Consider the following 12,584-nt stretch of genomic DNA (forward strand, 5'->3'; position numbering starts at 1 on the left):
ACTACCAGAATCTTATAATAAATAAATATCTAAGTACGTAATTTAATAAGCATAAAAAAAATATAAAGTTTATTAATTGTACTTAAGACGTTTTTAATTATCATAAAAAATGTCTTCGTAAAAATTAAAAGTTTTTGTTAGAAATCTATTCAGCTATATCCATGTGTAATCGTTAAGAAAACACATAGCACATAGGTATTATTATTTAAAATACATCATGTCCTGATATACTTACGCAAATACCAGTGGCGTTTATATTATAATATGCATGTTATGCATAAATGCATAATACTTACTATACAATAGGCTGAATAATATAATTTGTAGGTGTATCATCATTCATCATCTTGCAATTAATTATGAAATCGTCCAAGTATGGCGTGTATATAGTTATAACCATATATCATTTTTCAAATAGGTTATATTAATTATAACGTATTCCGGTACAGCCTGCAGAAGTGCAGTACAAACATAAATAGGTAATATTATGAATGTACTAATATAATATAGTAAAATAATACGAAATTCAATTGGTACTTATTATACAAACTTAAATATGTTGTATAATATTTTGATGTTTGTAAGTTTTTCTAACGAAATAGGCAGCAGTAATATGCATATTGTATATGTATAAATATATTATTATTCGAAAATAAATTCATTTATTCAACTTGGAAAACCGCATATTAAAACATATTATATTATTACATAGGTACATATGCGTCGTAAGTACGTAATATCATATATTGTAATGTAACCCAGACGAGTTAAGTATTACAATAACAACAATATCCAGTTAATTGCCTATGCGATGTGCGCCAAACTATAGACCAAGCCGTTTCGGTGATTAATATATTATTATTATTATTATTATACTCTCTTGCACGAGTGTACAAAACAATAACATTGTTGACAACGACAACAGCATATCGTATATTACGGTATATCCATTCAAGAACTTTTTTCATTAATCTTTACATCGCACAGGTACTGCAGGGTTTTCACAATTATTTCCAAACAAACATTTTCTGTCTGTACACAAAATAAATAAAATATAATATAGATTAATGAGAGCGCTGTAGAATTTTCTGGTTGAACATAATAAATCACGCTAATTGGTATGGCAGTGTAATCGTACGGTGCAGTGATGTCGTACCTACTCTGCCTAACACCTATCAACCTTTGACGCATAGTTATTAGTTTGCATATTTAAGTGAGTAACTACGTACCTAACATAATATTCTATGTTCGAAGACGCGTGATTATAATTTTACAATTATAAAAATGAATTCATGACGTTCTGCGTGTATTTATTAAAAACTCGTTTATTCGCCACTTATTATAATATAGCAAATATGGACGGTTTTTAAATCGATTTTCAGTACCTATAAGAAAGTGAGTCATGACGTCAACAGCGCACATACGTCTTCTATCAGTGTTCTATAATGACAATCTTCGCTTTTCCGTTAGTTCGACCATCCTTTTTTCAATTATTCGAAAACTTCAGCGTATACCTACTTTATTAGGTACCCAAGTCATGGATACTTCAGCAATGCTAAAAATATCATGTTGTAGTATTGACGGAACATTTTGGTCAAGGTAGTTTCCCGTGTTAACACGGGATATTACATAAGTATGTTATTTAATCTTAATAAGACGCCAATAAAAATATTGTTTATGAAAATTGTATCGCATGAAAAACTAGGTAGGCTACAGCCACCGACTAATACGACTATCGATTCAAATGACAATATTCTTTTGTGTTGTAGCATTTTTATTTTTTTTAATATCATTAATTTTAAAACATAAAAATGACGGATTTTAAGACAATGATAACGTATTTGTATAAATAATACCAAAAAAATAACGACACACAAACGCTTTGACAAAGAAAATAAACGTCTTCCTATCATCGTGTATGAATTTAATATTTTTATTATTACTGTAGTTAGCCAAGTGGCTCATATTTTTTTTTTTGCGAATCAGTTTTTCCATAGTATTTTGGTATTACGCAACATCTACGGTGATGCTGACTTGGGAACATCGCAGCTGTTAAAATACTCTGAACTAGTATTTAAGTGTATTTCTAATTTAAAATTCTATAAATAAATTTAAGAATTAATTCGAAGTTGTTTAAAAGTGATCCGATGTCAGTGCCAATAAATATCGTTGCTAGATAACGAGATGATATGAAAAAAAAAACGATGTCATACGGTACACAGTTATGAATATACTATATATTTACAGTAGATTTAACGAATTTTCACACTGCATATTGAAGATAACTTTATCTGTGTTTTAGCTTTTTCAAACAAATGGAATGAAACAACGAAAAAAAAATGAATCTTCGCGGATGAATGATTCCGGATTGCTTTTAAGTTATCGGGAAAATAAAAATGTTACAATATATATAGACAAACTTCTTCTCTGTGTATTGTGAACATTTGGTAAAGCTATATACTGTGTGTGTAGTATATACTGTCTCCGTATAAGTTGATCTCGCGTAATAAATTACACGATGCGGACTTGAGCGTTTAATAAATCAAACGTGTAACGAGAGAATGAAAAACACATACCCAAACAAAGCCCAGAACAGAGTCCGAAATACGATTTTGGGGCACGCACGCACACGGCTAATTGGATTGAGAAGTTAATTTATTCGCATGCGTATAAGGTATTTAATCGACGGAAAACTACTTAAAACGAAAAGAATACACATCATAATAGGTAGTCGGCTGATGCTATCGTACATAGTATATTATACAGAATAATAAGTATACATGCATACATTTTTAACAAGAATCGAATATATAGTTTACACGAAGGGAAACACACACAACCCAAATTGTATAGGTATTGTATAGTTTTTTCTATAATAACATAAAAGTCGTATACAATAATTTTATAATATACGCAGTGCTTAAATCGAGGGAGGAAGTACAATTTTTTTTATACTTTTGCACGCCCCGCCTAATTTTATTTCCAAATCGAGCACTGCGGATAACATTTCATCTCGTGTATCGCGTAACTATATCTAAAACAGTATATTATAATATGCGTACAACAATAAAATAATAAAAATAATTTAAAAATAATTAAAACACACGGTTATATCCAACGCACATAATAATAACACGATAACATAGTAAAAATTCAACTTGTGAGACTAGAATATTTTGGTTCTAATTCGAAATAGTAAATAAATTTATATAATATTAAGCCGTTCAGACGTATACAAATTAACTGCTATACATTTACTATCGATAACGATGACGGGCTATAACTAAGCAATAATAACAGGAATAATTAAAATCTACATAATATATATAATATATTTATAAATATGTTTTTAAAATCTTACTTAAATTCGAAATATCTAAAATAAATTAATAAAATATATAATATTTAATTCAAAATGTATTTATATAATATAATAATATATTGTCAATGAGTTATGAGACGGAAGTACTCGGTTAATCCGTAAAAGTATTTTTTTTTCTAATATCACGTAATATAATTTTAAAATTTAAATTAGATAAGTACATAAATATATATATATATATATATATATATAGTATTATATTAAAACCGCGGTCTTACTATGTTGATTCGTAAATAATAAATATAAGTAGAAGTTATTGGTGGTTAAAATATATAAGTAGTAAGTTATTCAGAATCAAAACCACGAGCCGATCGCTCGGTGGATACGACCAAAGTGCAGCGGGAGAGGGAGCTTGGGATTTTGTATTTATATTTTAAGCCACACAACAAGGTTACTAAGTCGAGGAAGGCGTCGGTGGCAATAACGTCTGCTGCAAGTTCGCTTTCCGGCAGTTCCACAGCCATTTTATGATCCTAGCGTTCCGCTCGACGATGGATGGCAGTTCGGATGAGGATGATCCGACACCGGATTTCCCGACACAACCGCCGATCGGTCCGCCGGTTCCTGGCTCACAACCATCGGCGTCCCCCCGAACACCACCGCCTGCCCAAGGTCCGTCGGTGTTTGCGTTGTTATTGTTATTGCTGCCGCCGCTTACCGAGCCCACCGAGCTGTTCGAGCCACCGAAACATACCTGTGAACCCGTCTCCGAATCGGTTTTTATGACCCACCTGTGGAAAAAAAAACACATACACGTTATTATAATATATTACGATAAACAATATTACGATTCATCAAGCGTTCTCACCCCATTTTTTTCGTTAATAATGAATTTATTAAAATTCTGATTAATATAAATCAACATTTTCAAAGAAATAATCTGCTTATAACAGTAATAATGTTGGTACTCATTTGAAGTATAGATGTTTGTAATTTGTATTGCCAATTGCCATAGGTCATAGCCCCATAGGATACTACCATTGAATTTATTATATTAATAATATATATTTATTGTCATTAAATTTTGATTTTTGAATCAATACTGACTTACTTTGTAACGGTATGAATAGGTTCATGGTATAAATAAATTAATAAAATATAGCTTAAAATTAATCGTATGTTTTATACGATTATTAATTTATTGTATACATACAATTTAATAATATACCTAAAAATTTAAAATCCACATGAAAAATATTTTTGAATTATAACAAAATAACTAAAAATGTTGTTTTTAAGATTTTTTTATATTTACTTCTCAAAAGTACTGACTAGATATTATCAGAAAAGAAATTGAATTGAAAATCAAAGCATTTTTCTACTATATTACTATTTTTGGTTCACACTATTGATACTTTATGCATTTTTTTTGTTTTTTGGTCTACAATGAAAATCAAATCAAATTTGAGTCGTTCGACAAAAAAAAAAAAAACAACGCTTGGTGGGAAGTTGATATGCTAGAAATATTGTCTATATACCAAATCAGAAAACCTAAAGTATTATTTATCCACATACAGTACGTTAAATATTAGGTTTAAAAATTATGATGAAACGTTAAAATGATAAAATAGACGAAACAAAACGAATAATAATAAAAATAAATATGAAAAAAACATCACAAAAAAATGACGAATTTAATGTAAAATTTTGTGTACGTCAACCTTTTTTTATAGCAGAAATTGAAAAGCTATATATTAAATATAAAAATGTAAACTCATCATGTATGTAATATAATGTACGTGTGCCATTCAGACCTTTCAAAAAAAAAAAATGTCTGCCATAAGGATTTAATGATACAACGAATTTTTCAAAACAAAAAATTCAGCCAAGAGATTTCTATAGTAATGAAAAATGAAAAAACTATCATTTCAGTTCACTTTATAACAAAATAATTTAAAAAATGAAAGTCACGCGGACTGCGCGTACTCAATCACGAATTAGGAACTGTTATTGTGTGTAATCAAGCACGTTTGACGCATATAATTACTATATTATATATTGCGTAAGTATCATCATCATATAATAAATAATTTTAATACAATTCACGAATTTATTATCCATACTAAAATACAAAAAATGTTGATCCCTATTCCCCACAGACCAAAGTATCAAGAGTATAATAATTTGTTTTCCGACAAAGTTAATTTATGTCATCCATGCGTATTTACAGTATTATATGGAAAGAACTACTCCACTATACCTGATTAAATATATATAACAATTAGTTTTGGAGTTAGTAGTCCGGTAAATATTTATTTAAAAAAACTTACAAAGTATGAAGAATAACTTTGAAAATATTGAATTTTAAATATAAATGTTCAATGTTGGTTAAATGAAAAATTATACAATATTATTTATCAACGTCAGAAATCTAAGATGAGTTTTTGGTTTTAAACTTACTGACGTAACTTCACATTTAATAGATATGAGTATATGACCATTGAGTATAAATAGTTTACTATATTTACTCAATAGTATGCTATATATATGTACATAACAATTGTATACATTATTATATTATTTATATTTAGAGGCAATAATAGCTTAATCGGCACAGTGGCACAGCCCCCATTATAGATGCAGTTGCCAGATAATCCAATTTGTAAAACATGTTAATATGATGTATTTAATCCACTAACAAGAAGACATGCGTACGTTTACATATACTAAAAAGTATTGTTCAGTCAGGCTCGCTAAAAATTTGTGTAGCACTATACTACTCATTAGACACAAATCCCTGCGCACGCCTATGCACTCTATTTTTTTGTCGAACATGAATAAAAGATTAGTCGAAAAAAGTGTATTCAAACATAATACCAAATTTAAATCAAATTAAAATTAGGATTTTCGTTGAATAAATTATAAAATACCTAGTATATTATTTTTCATCTTACGTATCAATAGCAGGGCTTGAAATCGAAATAAAAATTTTCGATTTTAATTTCAATTTTGTTTATCGATATCATTTTTTTCCGATTTCGATTTAAAAATAATATATTGATTTTGTGGTTTTATGATTTTTTTATTGATGGAGAATATCAATTTAACTATATTATGATTTCGATTTTAAACATAATTTTCTTTTTTTCGATTTTAGTTTAATTTTAAAATTTACAGCATTGGAAAAAATATTTTTCCAAGCATTTCATTTAATAAGCCAAACGTGTGTAGGTACCTATCAAAATAAAACTTGCAATAACAACAAGTCAACAACAATCGCTCGTCGAACCCCGATTTCTATTAAAGTATTATCCTATAATATGTATACTATATTGCAAATATTTTATTCTCAGAAAATTACTTTTGATTTTTTAAAAGATTTTTAAGGATTTTTATCGATATTTAAAATGGATTTTGAAATCGATTTCAAGCCCTGATCAATAAAGCATCCTTATTTTTTTATAATTGTGCCGATGGTGGTTGATGCGACCTACTATAAGCTAGAAATTACAATATAGCCAATAGCAATTAAAGACCAAAACTTTCGGAGTCAAAATTCATTCTTCTTTTTTACCCAACGCTAATTGAGCCAACGGACACGATTATGCGTGCAGCGTGCGCCCGACGCGATTTGAATTCAATATCATAATATTATATAGATACCTATATATACTACAATATTATTATTATTGCAGCAATTACGACGACGATCTAACGCGTTATTGTCGAACACAATATAATACATCACGGTCCATGGCATACGTCGAAAGCGCATCAGCCATCAGAAATTCACGATCTACAGCAACAAAATCGTCTGTTTACGTAATAGTGTTCGTGACGCGAATAAAAAATAATGAACATCGATCTAACTCCGTAGACCGTAAGGCGTTTGAAAGCAAAGGTATGTATACAACGGATAAACAATTTCCGAATTATGTAAACGTGGTTTACATATTTTAGACATTAACGCGTGTACTTATCTATGTACATAATATACAGAAAGGATTTTCTGATTTTAATATAATCTATACATAGCTATGTCACTGCGTTAATGCGTGCCTTTATGTGCTAACTGTGGAGTACGGATGGCTTAAACGTATGTGGAGGAAAAAAATCATATTTTTCGTTACAAACGTTTGAAAGGTTGAGACGATGATAAACCTTTAACCGCAAGTGTATTATTAAGTTAAACGATTATAATACATACGAAATTACAAAACGTATTAACAATATTAATTGTCTATGTATAGTTAGAGTTAGAGAAGTGCATTGTGCATACCTACTCTAAACATGTGTTCAATAATTATAACCCACAAATACTTTTTAAAAATAAAATGGAATACATATTTAACATAATTAGTTATAGTGTGGATGGATAGATTGTATAAGTACTAAGTAGGTACTACACTGATTCTATAATAATATACCTACTTAGTAACCTTCTATTATCCAAATTTAAATACAGGCCAATGATGTATCTGAACGTTTTATTGTTTGAATGTATTAACCGGTAAACCAATTTCCTTCTCAATCAACAATTTTTCATAATTTAGGTGTCTTGTAGATAACTTTACTTAACGTCTAACTTTTAAGTAAATTGTTTAACGTTATGTACACAAAAGTAGGTACCTACCTATACATGATTTAAAATGAACGCATATAACTTACAACAAATTAAGCTATATATATCTACTTATTACTTACTTATTAATAACAGGAATCTTTTATATCAGGTTTCAAAATGTTTTTAAAAATGCATTATTATTTCAATTAATAGTTTTAAAAATAACGTTAAGTTTAGCAATTATGTAACAAGAATTATTTGAAAACCAATAGTATATTTAATTTGATCTAGTTGATATCCTAAGTCTCGGGTTGTAGATTATAAGTTTTAATAATGATTTCAATAAAATGTTTTTTTTTTTTAACAAAATGTGTTTTATGAGGGTTTCTTGTTATGTAATCGTATTGTATAAATGTATTTATAATGTTACTGCGCAGTTGTATACATTTTATATTATATATTATACGGCTACTCGGCTACGCATATCCATGACTGTTATTAGTGTTATTTGTAAAACATTTCTAGATCAATCATTATTTTAACATAGGTATATTATACGCCACAGCCTATTGATTTCTTGGCTATTCTCTAATAAATAATAATATGTACATATCATAGGCGTGTACACGGGTATTGTAGGGTATGCTATAGCAACACCTGCGGGCTGCAAATAGCAAATAGTTACAGTTTTCACTCACAATTTTTATTTTTTCAAACTAACTATAGTTTATTAGTTACAATTTACATGATACATGCCAGAATATATGAAATTGATACCTCCATAAAAACCTGCGTAATATTTATTGTGATAATAATAATCTAATGTCATGTAAATAATAATTTTTTGTATTAATCAAATAAATGTTCAAGACTGAAGAAAAAGTGCTATTATTATAAAGTATGAATGCTGTTTTCTTAAAGCTTAAACACATATAAATGACAGTGGGGTATTTGAGATAATACGATAACCGGGAGGGGGGAGGGGGCAAAATACGAAAATCTCTCAGCTGTTAAAATATAAGGAAATTTGAATACAATAGTTTTTTTTTTTTATTTGGTTAGGGTTTTAGACATTGGTTCAAACTTGTTCAGTTATAATCCAAAATAAATTCAACACAATAAAGAGCACCTTATTTATAGCTCAAAAGTTTAAATTTTAATATAATATAGTCTATAGTCATAGGTTGTCATAAAATAATTATATTATAAAATCTATATTTCTTTTTTTCTTGGCAGCAAACATATCAATGACTTCATCTATTTGAATGTGTCTATGAATATTTAGTAAAGCCACGTCTTAGTTATGATACTCATAATAATGGAATTTAACTTATAATTACAGCTTCCGCAAAACAGTTAAAAAAAAACAAGTCTAGATCCTCGGGGGGGGGGGGAAATGCCATTATTGCCCCACCCCTCAAATACGCCACTGATAAATGAATAATTGTCAGCAACGCTTACCACTAAATCTTGTGCACGCCTATGGTACGTATTTATCGTATTTACGTATATATATATATATATATATATATATATGTATGTATTATGCACCTTAAAGCTGACACGAGAAACGACAAAGGGTTTGCTGCTCACACAATCAATAACATATATTGTGTTATCTATTCATATAATGTATGGTTATATTATAATATATTCGGATATTTGAGCATTATGATTAATTTGCATGTTATAGATGATACAGGTTGGTATGATAATAATATGATAGTAATATATCTAATATAGGTTAGGTTACTATAATAATTAGGTACTATAATACCTTCTGAAATGTCATAGTGAAATAATCTATAAATATAGTTATATTTTCTTATTATTATCCTTTTTTAGATTTAATAAAATTATTAATTACTAAAAACTATTAAGTCTCCGTGGATAAGATGGGTGGTTATGACATAAATTAGAAAAATATAAATACTCAAAAATAAAATAATGATGGTGTTAAGATTAAAGAAATAATTAGAAAGAAAAAATATTGTTGCTGGGGCCTGGGAGGAGAAAATATGTTGAATATTGATTATTGAAGAGGGCGTTTGAAGTGTTAAAAAGGTAAAACAGATATAGGCAAGTTATAGTAAAAATGTTGATACGATGAAGAAAATATCACCATTTGTGTGGATATGTTGAGAGTGTAGAAGGGTGAATACAATAACAAGAGTTTAAAAAAATGAAAAGAAAGTAAGATGTGGCCAAAAGGCCCAAGAGGATAGAAGAAGGATATTATACATTTTTTTAGAGAATTTAATTATAATAGTTGTCATTATTGTTTGTATTAAATGTAATAGCGTTTTGTTTCTCATACTAGTCATACGCTACGTATTAAAATATTATTTTATACATATTATTATCACAAAATAAGTTATCCTGTGTTATTATATTTATCATTGGCAATGATATGCATACATATCATGCTTTAAAATAAGAAATACAATAATAATATTTTGAAGTATACATCGAAATGAATAATAATTGTACGAATAATGCAAATATAAATAATAGAAAGGCACCATATTACGAACGATAATGGATTTTTCTCGATATAATAACCACCTACTAAAGCTATAGCTGCAGTGTACAACGCGATGAGGCGTCGTCCCGAAATCGAAACAAAAGGAGTTATATCATTACGACAAAATACTCTATTGTGGTTAAAAAATACATTATACCCCCATTATATTATATATGTATACACTATACATTATATAATATACAATATACGTACACTCATGTTTTGCATTACTTATATTATATATTTATACAATATGTATAATACGTTCAAAGGAAATGATAAAAGCATACGAATCAAGTGTATGTACGTTTTAATGGTATAACAGGTATATAGGTAAAGTAATGCGTACATTTGAGATATACACACATTATAAGGTGTGTCGGCTTAATTTTTGTTTGTGGTACAGTAAAAATGATTAAGGCAATACATATTAAATTGTACCACCGAGTAATATTCAATGAGAATTTACATCAGCTTTCAAATCATGTTTGCCTAAGGCGCCTTTGATAATTGATACAAGAAAGTTTAACGCAAAAAAAACCGTTTTTTATTACGTCGACGGTTACAATAACTATAGGGTACATTAGTCACATAGAATACAGTTGAGTACTTAAAAGGGTGCACCATTTCGTTCGTAATTGCAATGACAAATGTAAACAAAATATTGAAATATCCGTACATAATGCATAATTTATTAATATAGGTATTTAATAATGTACTATCCGAATCAAGTTAATACACTCTTAATAGTAGATACTTAATAATAAATAAATCATAGTTGGCATTTGCACAAAAAAAATTCTCATAATAAAGATGGAACTATTTTTTAAAACTTATTGAAATAGTTAAAAAATAAAAAAAATACTAATTAATCGAAAATAGGAATTTACAATAAGATGGTTAAAATTACATTTAATCTTATACAGTCGTGTGTGAATATTATTAATTGTCTAACAGGTATATTATATATATAATTTGTGTGAATACGGTTTTATCGACTAAATTACAGTAAATTTTAGTAACAATAACGACAAATATTAACTGATTCTCACATTTACAGAAACCCTTGGGTTTTTATTTTATTAACATTTTCACTACTCGTTATTGACAAATTAATTATTTTATAATTAAACCATCGATTTCAATTAAAGCAGTATTAATAATTAGTATTGTGCAAGATACGGTAAAAGCGTATAAATCTGTACAGGTTTCTAAATTATAGAAAATAATTGAAAACCTTACACGCACGTTAAGTAAGATTAAAATGCGCTTGTACTGAAAATATTTGTACAGTAATTAAACGTGTATTGTGTCACAACAAGATTACTGAGCATTGAAATTGTTAATATTGACATTTTCATTTATTGAAATAATGTTGTATGTTTTTCTTTAAACTTAATATAAATAATAAACCTAACATCAATAATAAAAACACTAAGTAAAAATTATAGTTTTTTTAATTTTGGATTGTTCGTATGTTATAATATTTATAATACATTATTAAGTATTAACAGTTGTATAGTTTCATAAAATGTATTGATGTATTTGATTTACAATAAGGAGTTGTTTTTTTTTGAGAAAGAAGCATTTTATTATTTCCCTCTAAAAATATAATATTTTAATTTATTTGCATTGACATTGAAAGCTCTATATTATAGTTGAATATTTAATAACAGATTATTGGATATCATTTTTCAATTTAAAATCGATACCAAAATTGCGTACCTATGTTATAAACTTATAACAATGTAACCACATAAAAATAAATTATTGTTAATAAATTAACGGCCGCTATCAATATTTTATAAGCGATGTATAATAGGCAAGTTTATAGAGTAAATGGGCCATTTAATGGGTTTTGAAAAATTATTTTCATTGCGGTATTCAAATTATTTTTACCAAAATAAATTTATTTTTTTGACAATAAATAACGTTTATACTATTATACTAACTATATATTTAGTTATATAGATACGTATAAATTAATAATATATATATATAAAGCACTTACTATATATATTATAGGTATTTGAGGTCGAGACATTTTTTTAAAAAGGTGACCACAACTCAACATGCAATTGGACCACACCAAAATAACTTTTATTCAAAATGCCCAACGTCGTTATTTACAGCAATTTTTAAATCGGCCACAATTAGTGTCAAATAAGTAGGTA

General features: G+C 28.0%; 1 protein-coding gene across 1 annotated transcript in view; it reads right to left on the bottom strand.

Annotated features, from left to right (window-relative positions):
• Nucleotides 1-2,736: 2,736 nt before the first annotated feature.
• The window catches only part of LOC113549324, a 47,839-nt gene continuing 37,991 nt past the window's right edge, over nt 2,737-12,584 (bottom strand). Inside the window, exon 8 of the mRNA XM_026950573.1 lies at nt 2,737-4,113. Within this exon, the coding sequence (XP_026806374.1) occupies nt 3,777-4,113 (337 nt within the window). The 3' untranslated portion in view covers nt 2,737-3,776. The remainder of the gene's footprint in view (nt 4,114-12,584) is intronic.

The sequence above is a fragment of the Rhopalosiphum maidis genome, chromosome 1 (assembly GCF_003676215.2).
Source record: "Rhopalosiphum maidis isolate BTI-1 chromosome 1, ASM367621v3, whole genome shotgun sequence".
In the NCBI taxonomy this organism is placed as follows: domain Eukaryota; kingdom Metazoa; phylum Arthropoda; class Insecta; order Hemiptera; family Aphididae; genus Rhopalosiphum; species Rhopalosiphum maidis.